We start from the raw sequence: 23,522 nt of genomic DNA, 5'->3' as shown, positions 1-23,522 counted from the left end.
TAGGTCGGGGTAGAGCTGGTCTTGCAGCGGTATGATGGAGTGGTGGTTACTGCAGGTTGTAGCCTTGTCGGAAGAGGTGAGTCTTTAGGTTCCTTTGGAAGATATCCACGGTAGGCAAGAGTCTGGTGTGTTGGAGTAGAGAGTTCCAGAGTAGGGGGGATGCACGGGAGAAATCTTGTATGTGATTGTGGGAAGAAGAGATAAGAGGGGAGTAGAGCAGGAGATCTTGTGAGGATCGGAGGTTGCGTGCAGGTATGTACCAGGAGACTAGGTCACAGATGTATGGAGGAGACAGGTTGTGTATGGCTTTGTATGCCAGGGTTAGGGTTTTGAACTGGAGTCTCTGGATAATGGGGAGCTAGTGAAGGGATTGACAGAGAGGAGAGGCCGGGGAATAGCAGGGGGGACAGGTGGACTAGTCAGGCAGCAGAATTGAGGATAGATTGGAGGGGTGCGAGATTGTTAGAAGGAAGGGCACAGAGCAGGAGTTTGCAGTAGTCGAGGCGGGAGATGATGAGGGCGTGCACTAGTTTTTTTGCAGATTTGTGGTTGAGAAATGTGCGGATTCGGGAGATATTTTTAAATAGGTCAGATGGGGGGGTGAGAAGGTGTGATATATATATTATATATATCTACACATATATACAGTACAGACCAAAAGTTTGGACACACCTCATTTAAAGATTTTTCTGTATTTTCATGACTATTAAAATTGTACATTCACACTGAAGGCATCAAAACTATGAATTAACACATGTGGAATTATATACTTGACAAAAAAGTGTGAAACAACTGAAAATATGTCTTATAGTCTAGGTTCTTCAAAGTAGCCACCTTTTGCTTTGATGACTGCTTTGCACACTCTTGGCATTCTCTTGATGAGCTTCAAGTGGTAGTGACCGGAAATGGTTTTCACTTCACAGGTGGGCCCGGTCAGGTTCAATAAGTGGGATTTCTTGCCTTATAAATGGGGTTGGGACCATCAGTTGTGTTGTGCAGAAGTCTGGTGGATACACAGCTGATAGTCCTACTGAATAGACTGTTAGAATTTGTATTATGGCAAGAAAAAAAGCAGCTAAGTAAAGAAAAACGAGTGGCCATCATTACTTTAAGAAGTGAAGGTCAGTCAGTCCGAAAAATTGGGCAAACTTTGAAAGTGTCCCCAAGTGCAGTTGCAAAAACCATCAAGCGCTACAAAGAAACTGGCTTACATGAGGACCGCCCCAGGAAAGGAAGACCAAGAGTCACCTCTGCTTCTGAGGATAAGTTTATCCGAGTCATCAGCCTCAGAAATCGCAGGTTAACAGCAGCTCAGATCAGAGACCAGATCAATGCCACACAGAGTTCTAGCAGCAGAGACATCTCTTCAACAACTGTTAAGAGGAGACTTTGTGCAGCAGGCCTTCATGGTAAAATAGCTTCTAGGAAGCCACTGCTAAGGACAGGCAACAAGCAGAAGAGACTTGTTTGGGCTAAAGAACACAAGGAATGGACATTAGACCAGTGGAAATCTGTGCTTTGGTCTGATGAGTCCAAATTTGAGATCTTTGGTTCCAACCACCGTGTCTTTGTGCGACGCAGAAAAGGTGAACGGATGGACTCTACATGCCTGGTTCCCACCGTGAAGCATGGAGGAGGAGGTGTGATGGTGTGGGGGTGTTTTGCTGGTGACACTGTTGGGGATTTATTCAAAATTGAAGGCATACTGAACCAGCATGGCTACCACAGCATCTTGCAGCGGCATGCTATTTCCATCCGGTTTGCGTTTAGTTGGACCATCATTTATTTTTCAACAGGACAATGACCCCAAACACACATCCAGGCTGTGTAAGGGCTATTTGACCAAGAAGGAGATTGATGGGGTGGTATGCCAGATGACCTGGCCTCCACAGTCACCAGACCTGAACCCAATCGAGATGATTTGGGGTGAGCTGGACCGCAGAGTGAAGGCAAAAGGACCAACAAGTGCTAAGCATCTCTGGGAACTCCTTCAAGATTGTTGGAAGACCATTTCCAGTGACTACCTCTTGAAGCTCATCAAGAGAATGCCAAGAGTATGCAAAGCAGTCATCAAAGCAAAAGGTGGCTACTTTGAAGAACCTAGAATATAAGACATATTTTCAGTTGTTTCACACTTTTTTGTTAAGTATATAATTCCACATGTGTTAATTCATAGTTTTGATGCCTTCAGTGTGAATGTACAATTTTCATAGTCAAGTTTTTTTCAGTCAGGATGGGGTGCAGAGTATACTTTAATGAGAAAAAAAAATAACTTTTTAGAATTTACCAAATGGCTGCCATGAAACAGAGTGAAAAATGTAAAGGGGTCTGAATACTTTCCGTACCCACTGTATAGCCACACACATATATGCCTCTTACATAGCCTCCTTTATTATGCATATTGCCACCCCTTATTACACAGTGCCCTCTCTTATGTACAACACCGTCCCTTACATATTGGATTATCTATAGCACCTTGTTCTTTATTACATAGCGTCCTCTCTTGTTAGATATATAATGCAATAAAGGCTGATGGAGCATGGGAAAGATTCTTTTCTGATGGAGGAGCTGATGGACTGGTCTTCTGGTCACCGGCTGCTCCATCAGCAGTCATTTTATATCTAACAAGAGACGACTATGTAATAAAAGATTGCGCTGTGACTGACATAAACAACAAGAATACGCTATGTAAGGGACAGCACTGTACATAACAGCAGAGGAAGCTATATAATAAGGGACGGCACCATATTTAACTAGAGAGGATGGTACATAATAAAGGAGGGTGTTATACATAATAAAAGATGAAACTATATAACTAAGGATGGCATTATACATAATAAATGAGTACACTATATACTAAGAGACTGTGCTATACATAATAAGGCTACATTCCTGTATCTGTGTGCAGTGTCGGTGTGCTGCCCGCTTTTACAGATGCACTGAGCATGTCCTATTCTAATCCTCAAAATCAGATCAGAACAAGACATTCTCTGACCCTCACAGATCTCATTCTCAGATCCGTGATTTTCATGTATGTGTGAATGGATCTATAAAAGTCTACGAGTCCGTGGACCATCCCATAAAAAAAAAAATCAGGCAGCACACGGACATTTCACACAAATGTGAGAATGCAGCCTAAGTGATTTTACAGATAAAATTATCACTCCAAGTCTCACAGTGCAGATACAGAATAATATTTTCATCCAGACACTTACCGCTAACGTTTCATCTGGTCAGAGTCGGTTTCTGCAGCTTCTTCTCCATCTGGTCAGACCTCCATGTCGACATCTCCCAGCCACAACTCGTCTTGTCACGATGATCTCCAGCCTAGAAAATAACGAGGTTACATATATTGTAAACATACATGTGTCTCCCCCACACTGCACCCCTGAATACAGATATGTACCCCCATTAATATACTATTAGCCACTTAGTAATCAAAATATAAAGTGATAAGCAGCACTGTGCCCCCCATTAACTATAATCTCCACCGGCCAATAATATAAATTATTCAGTCTCTGTGACTCTCCCCAATTAACTGTAAGGCTATGTGCACACGGAAAATATACAAGCACCCCCATCATTGCTCTGTCCCAGCACCCCATCATTGCTCTCTCCAGCCCCACTATCCTCATCATTGCTCTCTCTCAGCACCCCCATCATTGTTCTCCCACCACCCCGTCATTGCTCTCTCCCAGCCCCACCATTGCTCTCTCCATCTCCATCATAGCTTTCCCCAGCCCCATCATTGCTCTCCCCCACCCATCATTCTCCTGTTCCTCTCCCCAGCATTTCAGTATAAAAAAACCCCAAAAACACAACTTACCTCTCAGCTCGCTCCCATGCAGCAGAATCCTCCTCGTTGCCGGAAACTTTCACTCTGACCCAGGCGCGCGCTGAATGATGATGTCATCAAGCAGCGCGGGCCTGTGTCAGGGAGGAAGCGCCAGGCAGGAAGCAGAGGCGAGGACGGATCCCTCCAGCTCTGCTGCCATTTTCCTCCTGTCCACAGCGGAGGTGGAGGGATCACTTTCTGCCCGCCGCATATGATGAGGTCAATCTGTACATGGGGCTCCGAGAAGCAGACCAGATCGTCCTCAATATTAACCGCCCAGCAAGGGCACCCCTGCACCGCCGGACCCCGATGCAGTTGCACTGACGGTAGGTCCACCCCTGATTCTGACACCAAGCTCTGTGGCCGGCTCGCTACTGCAGATATCAGTTGGCATCAGAGAGTGTGCTGTCATTGTGCACAGTGCACATCGCAAAGGGAATAGCCCAGCTCCTGGAACAAAGGTCACTGATAACGCTTCATTTCAGAAAGGGGACAGTGGCTGGGGCAGTGACCGCAGCCTCTGCCCCCTGATGGCGCTCTGTTTGAATATCCCAGCATGCACTGGGATTCTCAAACGACGCATCATCAAAAAGGAAGTGAAAAAAAATAGAAAACCAGTTAGTAGGGTAGTGTTAGGGAAATGCAAATATATAATAAAAGAGTTTAGATTATGATTGCACTAAACAGATAGGGTTTTATGAGGAAAATGAGCTTAGCCTTCGGACCATCCATTTAACCCCTTCATGACATTGCAATTTTCAGTTTTTGCGCTTTCGTTTTTTCCTCCCCTTCTTCCAAGAAGCATAACTTATTTTTCTAGCCATACAGCCATATGAGGGCTTGTGCTTTGCACGACAAGTTGTACTTTTGAATGACACCATTGATTTTACCATATAGTATACTAGAAAACGGGAAAAAAATCCAAGTGCGGTGAAATTGCAAAAAAAGTGCAATTCCACTTTTATTATTTATTTACCATATTCAATATATGGTAAAGCTGACCTGTCAATATGATTCCCCAGGTAAGTATGAGTATGGAGATACCAAACATGAATCTTTTTTTTTTTTTAAGTGGTGAAAAAAAAAAATTCAAATTTGTATTTTTCGCAATCTGGGCTGTGACGTTTTTAATGATACCATTTTTGCGGTAGATATGATGTTTTGATCGCCTGTTCTTGCATTGTATTGCATTATTGCAGCAGCCCAAAAAAAAAAACGTAATTCTGGTGTTTTGATTTTTTTTTTCCCTGTTACGCCGTTTACAGATCGGATTGTTTTCATATTTTGATAGATCGGACATTTCTCAACACCGCAATACCAAATGTGCATTTTTTTTTTTTTTTTCCAATGTGGCAAAAGGAGGGTGATATGAACTTTTTTTTTCACAGTTTTTACTTACTTCAATAGTCCCCTTAGGAGACTTAAAGCAGCGATCGTCTGACCGCCTGTGCTACACATAGCAGGGCTTCAGCTCTGCTATGTATAGCACAAATCACGATCTCCTATGAATACCAGCCACGAGCCGGCGTTCATAGGAGATTCACAATGAGACACGGGGGTCTTCGGCAGACCACCAGCTGTTATGACAACCCATCGGCACCCCACGATCGTATGACAGGGGTGCCAATGGGTAAGATTTGTGACACATTTCCAGCTAGTGCGTGTTGAATCCCGCTGTCAGTGATTGACAGCGGGATTTAACAGGTGAACAGCCGCGGGCGCCAAAGAGCGCAGATAACTCATAGGTAACGCTACCGCATGCACACTACAGTACTTTGCTCTGCCCTAGGCAAGACAGACAGAAGTGCGCCTGCGCAGATGTACGATGGAGGGCACTCTGTGGATGTAGGACACATCATCCACATGAAGCAGGGGAGGAGGTCAGGGATCGTAAGAAGAGAGGAGGCACTGGATCAAGACCAGTAAACACTATCCGACCGGACTGGCTGCAAGTAGAATAAAAAAGGTTTTATTTTGTACCTTGCATAGGGAATTGGGGGACATATAACATACTAAAATGCTGTAGCAAAGGGTTTACAGGTGCTGGCTGTACTTTATAATGGGAAAAACATGGTGACAGGTTCCCTATATCTTAAATCTGCAACATATACAGATTGCCTAGCATTGTTTTTGTCAATTTTGGTCAATTCCACAAAAAAAACCCCACACACCAAAAACACCATCTGTGCGACCAATTCCTCAAAATGAAGACTCACCCCCTAAATCACAGTAAATTGTGATTGTATTAACAGACAGTCTAAAAAGTGATATCATTTACAACTTTACAGTACAATAAAAACACATCATGGCACCAAAGCCCTTAAGGGCATGTGCACACAGTCTCTCAGGCGGGTAAACTCGCCAAATTTTAGAAAAGAAAAAGTTTTAGCAATCAGCAGCTAGTAATTTTGGTAATTTCCTGAGTGCTTTTTCAACCATCAGATTTTTTTATTGTGAACTAGCAGTTTCCAGACTTCACTCCATTCAACAAGGAAGAAAGTGCTAAGAGTTTTTCCAAGTAATACGCTGGCAGAGCACTCACACCCGGGGGTCTTAACTTTTCCCATTGACTTGTAAAGTACAGAGCAGAACACACCAGGAGGGCATCAAGTCTCATCAGCTTGGCGTCTTTGGAAACCTGAAGTGGTTAAAAGATGCTCAAAAGCCGGAACATGTGAACAGCAAGTAATTAGTATATGGAAATGCTTATGTTCACACTTTTGAGCAGTTTTCCATGCGGTTTCGGAGCAGACCCACCTATAACAGGTTTCATGTGCTTATACCCTGAACAGTCCCCTCTTCCCCAGAAAGCTCTTAGCTGTGTAAACCATCCTCAGGGTCACAGGTAAAGCTAGGCTCTTCTCTGTCATCTTCTCCTGAAACATTTACATGGCTCCATTGTGTCACACTCGGCTTCCTGCGTGAATAATTCACACCGCTGCCCTCACACGTGGCTGTGGACCGCACTTTGCCTCTTTATACAGCGGCTGTTTATCTGTTTGTGTATATATTTTGGTAAATTAAAATCAGCTGCTTTACATAAGAAAAAGCAAATGCCGGCAGCTGATAATCAGCCGCAGCAGAGACCGGTCCGACCAGTTCACCTCCGCGCCCGGCCGGGTATTAGCTGCTGCTGGCTGCGGCGGGAGAGGGCAGAACTGTGTGTGCGCGCTGAAGCCCCGGATCTGTGCAGCTCGGCCGAGGGGGAAACCGAGGAGGAGCAGCCCACCAGCCTGCTGGGGAAATGGTGATCATGACGGAGCCCTCGTGTGACCCAGAAGAAGCCAAGAGGCAGAAGAAGGAGCCCAAGGTGCCGGCATTGCTGTAAGTGCACTACACTGTACGATTTCGCCCGGGACTGGCGCTGTGTGCGCGCCCCCTCTGGTCCTTGTGCCCGGGACTGGCGCTGTGTGCGGGCCCCCTCTGGTCCTTGTGCCCGGGACTGGCGCTGTGTGCGGCCCCCCCTCTGGTCCTTGTGCCCGGGACTGGCGCTGTGTGCGGGCCCCCTCTGGTCCTTGTGCCCGGGACTGGCGCTGTGTGCGGCCCCCCCTCTGGTCCTTGTGCCCGGGACTGGCGCGGTGTGGAGTGACTGGAGGGTCACCCGTTCAGTGCCGGCTACCTCTCTTCTGATTTTGTATTGTACATCTATAACTTGCTTTTTTAGTAGTGTTTTTGTTTTTATTCCTCTAATCTCCTTGTAGGCGGGTATCCAGCTTTATTACAGACTTGAATGCCCAATCTGGTTAGTGATCTGTCTTGGTCCACAGTCTTCTCCAGGGATACACCCAGGAATGCGGACTCTGTGGAGATTATCATGTCTATTATTAGTCCATGGGGTACCTGCCGTCCATGGCACTGGTGGACACCGAGGGAGAGGCCCCTGTGCAAGATCAACATCTGGGCCCTTTGTAGTCCAATAAGTCATCATAATGCACAATTCCACCTGCTTTGGAGGTCTAAATGGGCCCCCTTACCTCTTGGGCCCCTGTGCGAGTGCACATGTTGCACCAATGATATGGCCGTTTGTGGGGTGGTTGCGATGGACTCACTGAACAGCGGGGCAGCAGCGGAGGTGACCGTCTCTATGACCAACTTTTGCACTTGCCACAATTTCTTAGTTTATGGACTGACTGTCTGACGACTCTCCCAGAATATCCATGAACCTCCAGGGGAAATCTGTCAGAAGAGCCAGTAAATTTCCCGGCTGACCCCACACTGACTTCTCCCTGTTCTTGCTCTTTCCTCTAATCTCTGGGGGCTTTCTGAGGAAGTCACTGTGAGTCGGCAGTGTGCCCTCATGTCTGAGGGCTGTATCTTTTTTTTTTTTGGGGTGGGATATAGGAGGGCCTGGAGTCTCCTAGTGTCCTGTGAGAATATTGAATGATGGGTCTTTCCTTGTTTAGGGTGTCTTTTGTACGTGTGAATAGGGTGTCTTGAAGGGGGTCATATGCACTTTGATTTAAATGTTGAGGGGTTATATAGAAATAGTTTCACACAAAACAATATGTATAATTTCTGTTTCTTAAAGTGAACCTGATACGTGCTGCATCAGTCGGACACTGGCTCCATTATTTCAGCCAGTCAGAGACAATATGCTGTCAAAAGCTGACCGGGGACCGTATGGCATCGGTGAAAAGTCCAAGAGGCTGGTCCCTGACTTTTTCTCACCTCCCGCTCCAGTACATGTGGTATCCTTTTTTTTCACGAATACAATAGGTACCCATTATAATCTATAGGGCTGCTCACATGTCCGTGTTTTTCATGGGCCGTGTATCCGTGTAAAACACACACTTTTTTCTTTTTCCTACAGCATAAATGACAAGGGCCAATAGAAGTCTATGGGACCTTGAAAAACACATTGGATGGCATCAGTGTGATGTCCATGTTTAACATTGCAAAGTATAGGAGACGCTTTGTAATTTACTTATTTTCTTTATCCATCTGTGAAAAACACTTGATAGTGAAAACGGACAGTATTTGTTTTTTTACGTACGTGTTTAAACACTGATGTCTGAATGAGGCTTTATACACATACATAGGGATGGACCTGTCACTCAAATGGAGCAGGGTGGGGAGAAGCCCCTGGAGACTGCCTCTTGGACTTGTCACCCTGGGGGGCATCGTTCCCAAACAGCTAATCCAAGTATGTTTATGGGGAAACCCTTCAGAGCCGAACATACACGGCTTCAGTAACTGCCAATTTCTGATTCCTGTTGCCATGGTTGGGGCCACATAAATCTACTATCAGGTTCACGGTAAAATATGGGATAAGGTCCTGCAGGACAGTCGGTGGTAATGGTTTTGGATGCTAGATGACATGTATTGTGTGCGTATTCAAAGTCACACCAGCGGATTAGAATTTCGAATTAGGTATTGAGGTCAGGGTGTTGAGATTGGAGTTACTGTCTCCAGAAATATTTGACTAGCTGAGCTGATATCTTGCATTTACCTGGTAGATGATATGGTCACTGTGTGGTGTACAGAATGATCTACAGGACATGCTTTGAAAGTGACTGTTATGTTAATACTAGTCTGTGCACCTTTCTGTGCTGGAAACCTTAGTTAAAACAAAAGCTTTGCTAAGCAAACATAAAGGCAAAATGATCTTCTGATATGGTGCAGAGACATGTTAAGCCCCTCACACATCAGACTAATCATGGGCAAACCCACCGATTATAGACTGGTTCAGCCGACATTCTCATGTGTATGCGGCCCCAGACAATTGATTGTTGTGGTAGATAAGGATCTGGCATATTTGACTGCTGATTGTTTTTGTTCTCCCGGAAATAATCCGCACAGCCTTCTTACAGAATACAGGAGCTCTTAGTGCTGCTTTGTATAGGAGAGATGGCTGTGGGCCAAAGCATCGGTCTTCAGCCTTCTAAAGCTTTGTTCAGATCACATTTTTACCGTCACGTCAATGGCTGTCGGGCCTTATATCTGAAGCCCTGAAAAACTGCATTCTGGATTGATGGGGCACTTGACTGTAATGACGCTGACTGAGTTGCTGTGTGCTCTGTTGGACATTATTTTTGGCCTTATCCACCTTTTGAGGCAAGGACCAAGAGCCAATTGACCACAACTTGGTGGAGCTATAATAATTGATTTCCATAGGTGAAATCCAATGTTCTCTCATGAATAACTAATGGTAAATTATTGAATTATAAATTAGTACTAATGTAAAAATGATTGTAAAGGGAATATCAGAAAGCAGAATTTTCTTTAATTTGTCTTTTTTTTTTTTTTCAGATCATGCTCTGTATTGAAAGCTAAAATGGTAATCTTGCAATTTTCACACTGCTCACTGAGGCTATTGTAGACATACTCCTCTGAAGAGGTGATTATCAGCAGACTCATTATCAGCAGAGGCAGAATTACGAGGACATGTAACGCTTCTATTCACCGCTGATGATTCAGGATTCAAAAATCAAAGTAGATGATGACATGACAGCTGACCCTCCCATCACAATCACCTGCTCGTTAAATGTTTCAATACAGAAGATAGGCTCTGAGCCAGTCTCTTGTATCGTAACATCTGAGCCTGTGCATAGGTCATTGTGAATGGGCGGCATTGTCAGCTGTGATGGCATCATCTATTGTGATTGGTAATTCTGCTTATTTGTCATTGTAATCCTGCCCCTGCTAATAATGAGCCTACTGAAATCACATTCTGAAAGGACTGGAAATATAAGTCTAGAATATCCCCAGTGGCCAGTGTGAAAATTGCAAAATTAGTAATCTAGCTTTTAATACAAATGATGGTGTAAACAAAACTGCCTAAAAATAAAAAGTACATGTAACACACAAACCTGGTTTAAGCAGTGCCTTTTTGGGATGACTGATTCCCTGCACAATGACATCAGTGTTTTACCTTAACGTCCTATGATGGGTATATCCATCATGGAGTGTGTCAGAGACTTTGGAGTGGACTCAGAAGCAAAACTCCTCCACATAGGGCAGATGCCGGCTACTGTATATTCTATAGCTGTCATCTGCCTCTAACAGGCGCTATCAATGTGCCCGCCGATGGCAGCTATTCGCTTCTTAAATGTTGCTCTCAATTTCTGACAGCGGCATTTAAGTGCTATGATCTGTCCCGGACGTCCGTTTTGGGCATCCATTGTCTTCCCTGCGATGCATTTACAGGGAACTGATGGGTTGCGATGATAGCCGGGGGGCAAGCTGAACGCCCACTCCTGCCTAGCCATGTGGTCTACTCCAGCCTGTGGCTGGGCATCATAGAAGAAAGTGACTCTTACTATATACAGCAATGCTGTGGTATCACTGTATATAGTAGAAGCGATCAGACGATCGCAGGTTCAAGTCGCCTAAGGCAAATAACAAAGAAAAAACAGTAAAACAAAATTCTATTCGAATCACCCCCTTTTTCCCCAGTGTGCACTAAAGAAATTTAAAACTATATACATATTTGGGATCATATTTTGCAATGCTATCATCCATCCCCATCAGTTTCATACACTGAATATAGTAGCACCTCAATACTAGTGATCAGACACTTTGATCATTGATCTGGTGATTTTTAGCTTTTAATTCTAGGAAAACATGACTATGTAGACATCCCATAAGGGCTTGTGCACACGTTGCAGATTTGTCACTTTTTTTCTATGCAGATTTATCACAAAACATGAAGTGTTTCCTCACTCCAGCAAAATGAATGAGAATCCTGAAGTCTCCTGCACTTGTTGCTTATTTTTAACTTGCAGATTTAATTCTCCAGCATGTCAATTCTTTCAGCATTTTTGCTGCAGATTTCACTCATACTAATGAGTGGGGAAAAAATCTGCACAACACCACAAACGCGTGCAAAAACGTGCCTATTTTACAGTCTTTTTCCGGTCAAGAGATGCAGAAATGGTGCTGAAATTTGTGCACAAACCCGAACTGTTTCATAAAATGGAACCAAAACATCATAGATCTAATTATTTTAATAACCCAACATCACATTGAAAATATGAAAACTGTTAATTCTCACACCTCATATCAAGGGTCTCAAACTCGGCCAGGTAAATTGGCCTCATAGAAAAAAAAAATTAAAGTTTGATGGGCCACTTTACTTGCGGGAACAGATTTTTTCAGTGATGTAATTTTTTTTTCTTTCATTTTTTTTTTTTCATTTGTCAGTACAATGGGAAAGCTAAACATTTTTGTTTTTTTTTAAACAATCTTTTTTTTATTTACGGTGTTCATCTTATGAGTTCTGATACAGTTTTATAGGTTGGATCATTTGGACACTGCGATACCAAATATGCCCTTTTTTTGTTTAATTTTGTTTTTGCATAAAACTGCGTTTAGTCGCACAATATTTTTCTACACTTCATTTTGAATTTTTTTACAAGTTTTTTCCTTAGTTTCCATGGGGGACTTTTACTTACCTGATTCGTGATCTAATATCCTGATAATGATCTGAATATCCTTCTGTACTGTAGGAAATTAGATCTCAGTTTTACACTGACTCTTCCCAAGTAAGACCCAACTTATTGCAGGGCCTTACAGGCCATCATAATTGGTTGACCCGAAGGCCATTGCTTTGCTATGCCATGATGATTAGGGGGTGTCGATGGGGTTTGAAAGGGAGCCACCTACCTAAAATAACAGTCTAGATAAGCTCTGCTTGTGAGCCAATGTACATGTGGTTTGTGGCAAGTCACTTGACCGATAGATGTTGGGAAGGGGTGAAAAAAAAATCCTCTCTATATTCACCTACCACCAGTAATCCAGTAGCATGGCAAAGAGTTGCCTCCACTATGACACACTGTGCTCTGGCTTGAAGTCATTAAAATGCATCAGTGCGCTCCTCCTTTGATTTGTTGTATTGTGGATGTCTCTGGAGCTTTGATGCCTCGTGGGCTGCAGATGACCCCCTTAGTGCCACCCATGCCTTATTAGGAAAAAATATTACTGGGAAAATACTAACCAATATGTGTATCTTATAACTATAATTGAACAATTCATATCTGTTCAATGTCTTGGAGCCTATCCTCATTTTGGCTGACATGTACTGATAAAAAAAACTGAGCATCAATACTACAGTCAAGCAAAAAGATTCTCAGGACTTTGGTCAAGCGGCCAAGTCTGTAGTCCATGTCCGCCAGACCCTGCGAACCGCCTCCGACCTTCAGGTATCCCCAGTGCCTCTCCTGATTAGTAGGCCTGGCATAACGGCATCCTTGCGGTCTGACATATGCATGACGTTTTGTGAAAACTACTTGTGTGAATATGCCATAATACACAGCCAGCCGGTGCCATCACATGAGCCACAGGGCAAACTGTGAGTATGTGCAGTGAATACAGCGAAACCATGCATTTGTCATCTGGACTGGGAGAGAAAGTAATCCTTTAAACTGGAATCTAATATATATAATCCTCTTATCCCGTCTGCCTGTCCTTCTGTCCAGGAAATCCCGCGTTGCTAATTGGTACGGCCGCGGCCAATCAGCGACGCGGGATTTCAGAAAAAGATGGCGGCCGTTAGCGGCTCATCTGCCGCATGGAGGTCAGCGGCGATGCAGCCGGGAGATGACCGGCGCTAGCCGGTCATCTCCCGGCTGCTCGCAGCAGAAGTACCCCGACGGCTAGGGCCCCCGGCTAGGGCCGCTGATCTCCCGACGGCAAATGTGAAGGGAGGACCGGGGAGCGGCGCCGCCGGTCGGGATACTTCTGCTGTGAGCAGCTGGTCATCTCCTGGCTGCTCGCAGCGGAAGTACCCGCACAGGCAGCGCAGCTCCCCGGTCCTCACTACTACGATTCGCTGATTGGTCGCGGCCGCGACCAATCAGCGATATTGGCGCCAAATTTAAACACCGCTTTGCTGATTGCGCCCGGTCGGCCGCATACATATTCTAGAATACCCGATGCGTTAGAATCGGGCCACCATCTAGTAGTGAATAATTGCGCATGCTTGTCCTGATAACAGCAGGACTGCTAGAAAATATGCAGTATCCATGGAGAACAAGGTACAAGCACATCCATGTGGTGGGATTTTTTTTTTACCATTTTTTTTTTTTCTTGGGGGAGGGAGCAGTGTTGGAGGTCAAGGGAAGTTACATTTTTGCCAACTGAAACCTTTTACAAAGTTATGTTAGTAATTTTTACATAACTGATGATTCAATTGGCTATTGGTGTGATCATATCTGGTAATAAAATGCTTTCCCCCTATGATCACTGCTTTATTTCACATATCTCCAGAAACTAGAAACAAAATGATTCAGAGGACCATTGTCCAGCGGCCATGTAGGTAATCCGTGACTGTTGTACCAGAGGCCTGTGAACCTCTAGTGCAAGGATCCCTGCGCTTCTTCTGATTAGTAGGCCTGGTGCTTCGTCATAGTTGCGGCATTGTGAACACGTAACGTAGCGCCAAACCTACTAATCAGGAAAGTTGTTGGTTGCCAACAGGTAGGAAGAAGGTCATAGGGCTCTGGTCTGGCAGCCACAGACTACAGACGTGACTGCTGGACCAGGGTCCTGTAAATTTTGTTAACCTCAACTAGAAATGTTTCCATGGCATTTACTAAAAATGATGTGCACAATGTGATATCTGCAGCTGCCACAGGTATAAGCTTATCTTTACTATTAACTCAAAAAATGTGTAAGCTGTCAACATCGAGCCTTGGGCACACACAACCCTGTCACCGTTCATTGATTACACCTATTTGGGCTACCTTCGGTAGGTAGAAACCACTGTATATACCATGAACTTTACCTGAGACCTGCCATTCTGGAGATGCTTTTATCCAGTCATCACTACTGTGCTTTGTCAATGTCTCCTCACACTAAGACTTGTTTCACACGTCTGCCATTTAAGGCCCGAGTACAGACTGCGATGTGTGGACTGGCTGCAGACCACACTTACCAGCTTCATAGGCATATACTCTGGGAATGTCAGACGTGTGAAACAGGCCTTGCGCTTCCCTGCCTTAGGTGGTGCGGTCTATGGCAATTGTGGCACTTAAGCATTTAGAGCAGGAGTCTCAAACTCAGCTGGGTATATGGACCGCACACGGAAAAACATTTAAGTTAGGGGGCCGCATTATTTGCATGACAAAGTGACATTTTTAGTGATACCATTTTATTTTCTATACACCTTTTGAACTGGTCCCCATATTGCAGACATGGTCTCACATCTAGGTCCCCCATATTGCAGACATGGTCTAACATCCAGGTCCCCCATATTGCAAACATGTCCCCTGTGCTGTATTTCACATAGACATGACCGGCTCTCTGCACAGCAATACCAGTGCCAGCCTCCGGCCTATCAGAGGCCAGCAGCTGACATCTGCGCATGTCAGTGACGTCATACACCGCTGCGCTGGGACACAGATGTCAGCTGCTGGCCTCTGACAGGCCTGCGGCTAGCATTGTTATTGCTGTGCAGAGAGCCGGTCTCTGCGTGGCAATACACTGCACTACAGCGCTGCTGTCAGCGGCTGCTGGAGCGAGTCGCGATCGTTACGGGGTCTATGTGCCTGCGGGCCGCAAGAAGCATCCGGAGGGGCCGCGTGTTTGAGACCCCTGATTTAGAGGAAGCTCTCACTCGGGCAGCCCATAAGCCAGGGATGTCAAACTCAAACACACAGAGGGCCAAAATTAAAAACTTGGATAAAGTCGCGGGCCAACCAGTAAACAGAATAATGGGCCCCACATGGTCCTCCATACAGAATAATGGGCCCCACATAAGGGTGGTGGTTCTGGTGTTGCGGGCCAAATAAAACCACCCTGCAGGCCAGATTTGGCCCTCACGTAAACAATGTAAAAGTTGAAACACTTCCCCTTAAAAAAAAAAAAAAAAACGTTTTTAAAAAAATATAAAAGTTTAAATCACCCCCCTTTTGCCCCATTCAAAATAAAATAATTAAAAAATCCCCACATACACATGTTTGGTATCGCCGCATTCAGAATCGCCCGATCTATCAATATAAAAAAAAATTAATCTGATCGGTAAACAGCGTAGCGAGAAAAAAATTCTAAACGCCAGAATTAAGTTTTTTGGTCGCCGCAACATTGCAATAATGGGCGATCTAAACATCGGATCCACCCCAAAATGGTATCAATAAAAACTTCAGCTTGGTGCACAAAAAATAAGCCCTCACCCGGCCCCAGATCCTGATAAATGGAGACGCTACGGGTCTCGGAAAATGGCGCTTTTTTTTTTTTTTTTTTTTTTAAGCAAACGATGGAATTTTTTTAAACCACTTAAATAAAAAAGAACCTATACATGTTTGGTGTCTACGAACTCGTAATGACCTGAAGAATAATAATGGCAGGTCAGTTTTAGCATTCAGTGAACGTGGTGAAAAAAAGAAAAAAAAAAACTGTGGTATTGCAGTTTTTTTTGCAATTTCACTGCGCATGGAATTTTTTTCCCATACACGATATGGTAAAACCATTAATGTCGTTCAAAAGTACAACTCGTCCCGCAAAAAATAAGCCCTCACACGGCCATATTGACCAAAAAATAAAAACGCTATAGCTCTGGGAACAAGGGGAGCAAAAACGGAAAATCCCAGGGTTGCTTAGGGGTTAAACAGTGAATGTTTAAGGCATATATAAAAGTCTGAACCATTTAAAAGATCACGTTATTCCTGCAAGGTCAACATCTATGTTAGGCTATGTGCCCACGATGCAGAAATGCTCCGGATTTTTCCTGAGCGTTTCTGCATCTCCCTGGCAGAAAAAAAACACGTGCGGATTGTACGTGCGTTCTTCACTTGCATTTCTGCATGAGGGTTGACAAGCGCTTTCCAAGCTATTTTAGTATCACTTGGAAAGTGCTTGTCAACTTGGTCAAACGGCATGGATTTATATACTGTGACCTAAAGAATGGTAAAAAATAAATCTATACTTACCTTCTGATGGCCCCCGCAGTCTTGCTTCGCTCCGTCCTGGCTTGCTGGCAGCTCGCGGTACACTACACTGAAGGACCTGCCGTCACATGACTGAGGTCAGCGCAGGTCCTTCAGTCCACCGCGAGTTGCCGGCAAGTGAAGACTAGGAGAGTGGGGGCCGTCAGAAGGTAAATATAATATTTATTTTATTTTATTTTTTTTTTTTTTTTACAGTTTTCTATGGTACCCAGGTCCGGAGGAGAGTCTCCTGTCCTCCACACCCGGGTACCATCCGCACATTGGAACGCATGGAATGCGCATCTACATATACAGTGATGCGGAATCCATGCGTTCCAATGCAAGCCAATGGCGACAAAAACGCAGCGCTTCCGCAAAATAATTGGTAGTGCTGCGTATTTTTCCGCAATGATAATCCGCAGCGGAAATTTCCGCAGCATGTGCACAGCACATGCGGATTATCATTGGCGAACATGGCAGGCCTTCTACCATGCGTTTTTGCAGCTGCGGAAACGCTTAAACACATCGTGGGCACACAGCCTAAATGTTATATTTAAACAAAAAAAAAAACTTGTAAATTTATATGAATAATATAATAATTGCAACAGGTGCTATTTCTGTCTACAACAGCTTCTTTACCTGTAGGACATTCCATTTGTGCAGATTCATGATGTTGTCATCAATCTCATTTGTTTAAGGACAGCATGTGCCTGCTGATGTAAATAACATCTTGCACTTTACTGACACGCTGAAATCCTTGTCATTTTGATGCCGTTTTTGAGCTAAAAGCCAAGAATGCATACAGAAAGAATGAGAAATATTGAAAATTACTTGCCAAACTCCTGCCTGCTGGATAAATCTGAGTTTATTAATTAAAAGTGATATAAAAAATGATGTGTTTCCAGCCTTAAAGAGTTTGTCTTGTCTTTTAATAGATAAAATTGCAAAATGCTTGTACAAACAAGCAACTACAGAGGGATTTTTAACAGTTGCAGCTGGTAACCTCGGCAATGAGAAAAACTATCAGTTGGTTGGATTCCTAGTCAAGAAGCTCAGCACTTACAAGCTATTGCAAGCGCTGCATTGAAGCTAGCCAGATTTGGCTGGCATCAGTGCCCCTGTGCTCCTTCAGTCATTGAAGCATCTGAAAGCGCCCATTTCAAGCCAGCCGTGAAATATTACTTCTGGTTCAAACTTGTCAATCAGGGGAGCACCGCTCCACTGCAAGTAAGAAGCCAGGACCCAGAGTGGCGGTGTGCTCCGGTTTTAAACTACTTGTGACAACCCTTTCTAAAGCCCCGATAATCATTAATCAGCTGATCCTTTCAGTTTTGTCAGGAGTAGCCATACTATCTAAAATGTTATGGGTCCTTCTGACTTTCCCAAACAGAAGATATCGGAAGAAGAGACCGTTATAATCCAAGTATTTGATAGTTTTGTTCCTCGCTAGATGACCTGCTGCTATACACCTTTTTCTTGTCTCTCACTAAGGGACACTCAGATGAGTCCCAGGCCAACAACTTGGTGTATCTTAAGACTTGTCAAGAAATGGTGCTCCTCTTCTTATGCACCCACTTACTCGGGTGAGCTTGGGGCTTTTTCAAAATTCGTAAATCAAAAATCTGTCTAAACCTGAATTTGCATGTATAACCGCGGACATTTTTTTTGGAAAGTTTTTGGAACTGTTTAATTCTCAGTTGCAAAAATGTCGTGAGCTTCTTTTTGATGCCAGGAATTATTTTTAATTTTTTTAAAGTGTTTTTGAGATGCTTGTTAAACTCCAAAGATTTCAAGTGCTGTTATAGCAAAGAAACCAAAAACTAATGTAGGCTGCCTTATTAGTAGTTGTGGTCCAACTGTTGCATAATTATCCTTGCTCAATTAAAAAAAAAAGTGCTTATAAATATTCTTTCCTGTGGTGTTTGTAATTCAAGATGAGGTCCCATTTTAAAGCATCGGGGTAATCTTGAGTAAACATGCCCAGATATGCAATCTATGTAATTATCCTGTCCTAACCTGGTATTATTGACTCATGTCACTTTACTAATAGACAATACTGTGGAATCAATCCTACATGTACTTCTGGCAGTAAGTCAGAGATATGACTCTGGAATACTATTATTTCATATTCCACAGCGTCCTACCAGGCTTATTTCCTGTAATTTGCTAATATCTATTGTGAAACCTTGCAATTTGGCCGATTTCCATAGCTAGGTGTCGCCTTCGCAAACTGCCGTGCATTCCATCATGGAATACTTTCACAATTTATCATGTGCTACAATAAAATTATACGGTCACTTCTGTACATAGCCGGTGTGTAACTTGTCTTACAGTAATAAGAGGCACTGAACAGAAATGCACGATTTTCATATTTGCTATGTACAGTGCTCAGCATAAATGAGTACACCCCCTCTGAAAAGTAAGATTTTGATTAATCTCTCATTCAACACTAGCATAATTTTTTTTATAAATTTTAACCAAGACTGAATTTCATAAAAAAAATAATAAAATAAAAAATTTGACCTGTAACATGAAAAATTTTCAGTTTTACGCAAATTAGTTGATGCAAAAATGAATACATCCCACATCAAACTATAGTATTATACATGACATCCATGATTTTTAAGGTCACCACCAAGTCTTCTACACATTGAAGGAACAAGTTGGTGACCTATTGAAACATCTATCTGAAGACCCCGGTCCCGGTCATCACTATCCTCCTGTGAATGCCGGCACGTGGCTGGCATTCATAGATCATTACTTTTGCTATACATATGTATAGCACAGGCAATTGGAAGATCGCAGCTTCAAGTCTCCTAAAAATACTATTAAATACAATTATAAAAAGTAAAAACAAAAGTTTAAAAAAACACTTTCAAATCGCCCCATTAAAAAAAAAATCACATTTGGTATCGCTGCGTTCAGAAATGTCTGATCTATCAAAATATAAACTAAATTAATCAGATCAGTAAAACGGCAAAACGAGAAAAACATAGATGTTGATTCTGAAAAGAAACTATAAAGGTTTTCTGACAAATCTGCTAAGGTGCACTCCTTTTATGCTGAGCACTGTATGTGCCTCTCCTATTGAGTTAAACAACAAAAAAATTTAGTTATTCTGTAATTTTTGATTTTGTAAATGGGGAAAACTGAATTGGATACGTATTCAGGATATAACTGACACATATATATATATATATATATATATATATATATATATATATATATATATAATATTACACACACACGTATGTATATGTTTATGGTCATGAAATTAAAAAAAAAAAGGTATACGTTAACGTATACCATGTTGTTTTTCATCCATTCTGATGCGATTTGCTGGTGGGTCTGACATCCTTTCTACTGTTACATGGCCCCGATTCGGCTAAGCTTTATTTGTTGTTCACAATGTATTGTGTTCCAGTGTAGACTTGCGATTTTATGGACTAGTTTTTAATGAGAAATAACGGAAGGTTTTAGGGGTTTTCTGACAAGTCCATGGACATTATCGGTGTAAAGTCAGTTATTTTGATCTTTTCTGAATTAAAGGGGTATACCCACCACTGACAGGTCTTCTGTTGATATGAAAGACGGCTTCACGTTGAAATTTAAAAACCCAAAATTTCACTGAAATTTCTAATTGTTATCAAAGCTGAATATGTACTCAGTCTGTGTGAATGATTATCAGGTCCGGAGATAACAGGATGCTTATTCCAAGTAGAATAAATACACTGAAAGATTTTCTACATCAGTCCCCACTCCACAAACTGAGAACTACTGCTTTTACTCGGGAGCGTTGCATGACACCAGTCTAGGCAATACTGTAATCAAGTAAGTGTTGTGTAACTGGCCTAATGGTATGTACTGTACAGTAATGAATCATGCGGAAACATACCTGCATTACAAGCATAACGTGGCTCCTAGACATGTACTGGAATGAAATGGTAGCACATACTGTCTTAATACAAGAGGTACAGCTACCCAGCAGTATAGGTGATCATAAGTGCTATCGTGGTCTATTAGAAACATGCTGGATGCTCATTCGAGTCATACTGCCGCGCATGATCCTGCACAGGGAATATGAAGGACGTTCTTTGTTGCATCTGATTTGGCTGGATAGATTTCAGATTTTGCTCCAGAGTGAAACATTGAGAGCTGTGCTCGAGGCATTTGTAAATCCTTCTGACGACTAATCTTATAATTTAGGACATAAAACATTTTTATCACTGGAAACCTTTTTCCAATCAAGTAGTTACAATTTAAGTCACTTGATAGCAATGTATCTTTAAATTAAAATTCCATTCAAAAAACCGCAGTCCTTTTCACCAATGTTCTTGGTAAGACTGTCGGGCTGTGCTTCTCTAATATTACAGATAATGGCTGATCCATACACCTTTGTAAAAATATCCTTTTAGAGGTTGCCTGGGCACAGGTATTTGATGTACTACCGACATGATAGGTCATCAATAGCAGATTGTTGAGGGTCCGACACCCGCGTACCCACCGGTCAGCTGTTTTTGTTTTTTGTTTTTCTGTCGGCAGATGAATATAAACCCTTAGGCTGCGTGCCCACTATGCGTTTTTCAAGCGTTTTTGCCGCAGAATTTCCGCAGTGAAAACTTTCAAAAAAACGCTTGGTAATACATGCCCCATGGTCTCCAATGATAATCCGCATGTGCTGTGCACATGCTGCGGAAATTTCAGCTGCGGATTATCATGTCACACGTTCACTTCAGAGGTGGCAAGTAACTTGGGCAGCGAGTTGTACACCATATAAAATTAAAAATCCCTTTGTTCTTGAGAACACGGAGAGGCTTTTTAAGTAAAAGCAAGTTATAAAGTTTCTCGTTTCTGCAATTTTACCTATTTATGATCTTGAGACAAGCCCTTCAAATCAGTGTGTACTATAGGAGCCTGTTTCTTTGTGAGCAATGTGGGCCACAAACGGCCTTGGATGACTTGCTGATGTTTGGGATGTCTTAATTGCCCATCAGAAAAAAAGTTCTCTGTGGACTCCCTCACCCCCACATTCCCCGGTTTACAAAGCAGAAAATGGATCCTAATTAACATTATCATTTTTTTTAAAAAAGTAACCTCAGGTGATTATTTTTATAAGAACAATGTCCAAAAAAGATTGTGTACAAAACCAAAGGGGCATAAGATTTGTCAATAACTTTTTCGTTCTTTTTTGTTATTAAATGAGTCTACCTGTCAAAGGCCTCTCACCTAGCCAATCTGATCTCCTGCTTTGCTCTGATTTGTCTGCCAATGTCTTATCTCATTTGGCTTTTTATTCTTAGTCGTATGACAAGGCTCGTTAAAGGGTCAATATTGACTTTTAGGATTGCTACTTCTATTAGGTGGCAGTAGTTAGTCCTCTTCCTGTCTCCTTTTGCCTCTGTTCACATATTTTAAGGCTATGTTCACGTGCAGTGTATTGTGCGTTTTCTTATGCAAATTAAAAGCTGCTTCTTACAGTACCAGCAAAAGCTATGAGATTTCAGAAATCTCCTGCACATAATTTTTTTGGGAACTGCAGCCTTTTTGATTTTGGCAGCATGTCAATTCTTTCAGCTCTTTTGCAGCGTTTTTCACCAATAGAAAGCAAAGAGAAAAAAACAATCGCAATGGGTTTTTTTGCTGCATTTTTGGTGAGTAAAACTAACTTTATTAAACGTACTGTAGATAAAGCACTTGTAATTGGCGCCAAAAAACTCGTCAAGCTCAGCGGAAAATGCTGAAAAAAGGGCATTTTTGATGCAGAAAAAAATCTGCAAAAATGCTTACAAAGCCTTAGGGTATGTGCCCACGATGCAGAAATGAAGCAGAAAATTTCTGCATGTTCTTGGCAGTCAAAAACGCTTGCGGATTTTACATGCGTTTTTGCAGCGTTTTTACATGCGGATTTGACTTGCGTTTTTCAAATGCATTGGGACCTCAAATCCGCATGCAGAAACGCACAAATAATGGACATGCTGTGGATTTTTCCGCAAGGAAAATCCACTGCGGAAATTTCCGCAGCATGGGCACAGAACATGCAGATTTTCATTGGGGATCATGGGGTTTTGCAAGCGTTTACGCTGCGGAAAATCCGCATCAAAAAACGCTTGAAAAACGCATAGTGGGCACACAGCCTTAGAGGAGAAATGATAACTAGGATCTAAGGAGGCCCCCACTAGTCTTGCATGCTGCAGTTCATCTTGAAGCTTGTTTACAGTGAATTTTACACCAGATTTCACTACACAAACTGCATACATTATTAGATAGATCTCAGCCCTTAATAGACTGGTGTACTTACTTTAACAGGCCATGCCAGAATGGAAAATTTTAATATTGTGGTGGGAAAACTTTGGATATATATAATATCTTTTTTTCACACCTTTCAAAAAAGAATCCAGAACTATTCTGGGTAAAATGCCTATCTCCTGGGTGTTTCGTGGTCAAGATTGGCATTGAAATGATCAATTGTTACTGTAAGTACATTACCTTTTGACCTTTTGGAACTATTTTGGGGCACATGCATTATATTGAAACACTTTTTTGGGGAAAAGAATGGGGGGATAATCTGCAAGTTTTGTTTAGAGGTGGTCAACAACTTTTACAATGATCTATCCTTGGGATAGGCCATCAATGTCTGATCGCCTGGCACCCCCCCTACCCCGATCAGCCATTCTAGGTGTCGGCGGCCGCCGGCTGGAAGTACTCACTTGCGGAGCTGCTCTCTACTTGTAGTGGTCACCACTGGGTACTGCACATTTGCCTCCTAGTGATTTGAATAGGAGCGGATGTGCAGTACCAAGCCCCAGCCACTACAAGTAGACAGA

The 23,522-nt window shown here is 42.8% G+C and overlaps 1 protein-coding gene across 1 annotated transcript in view; it reads left to right on the top strand.

Moving 5' to 3' along the window:
• The first annotated feature begins 6,795 nt into the window (after positions 1-6,795).
• The window catches only part of GRAMD2B (GRAM domain containing 2B), a 47,047-nt gene continuing 30,320 nt past the window's right edge, over positions 6,796-23,522 (top strand). Inside the window, 2 exon segments of the mRNA XM_073676709.1 lie at positions 6,796-7,062; positions 7,065-7,159. Coding sequence (XP_073532810.1) covers positions 6,889-7,062; positions 7,065-7,159 — 269 coding nt within the window. The 5' untranslated portion in view covers positions 6,796-6,888.

The sequence above is a fragment of the Phyllobates terribilis genome, unplaced genomic scaffold (genome assembly GCF_046119375.1).
Source record: "Phyllobates terribilis strain yellow unplaced genomic scaffold, ASM4611937v1 Scaffold_1__5_contigs__length_1240528914, whole genome shotgun sequence".
Lineage (NCBI taxonomy): Eukaryota > Metazoa > Chordata > Amphibia > Anura > Dendrobatidae > Phyllobates > Phyllobates terribilis.
This window is presented reverse-complemented; position numbering and strand designations above follow the sequence as displayed.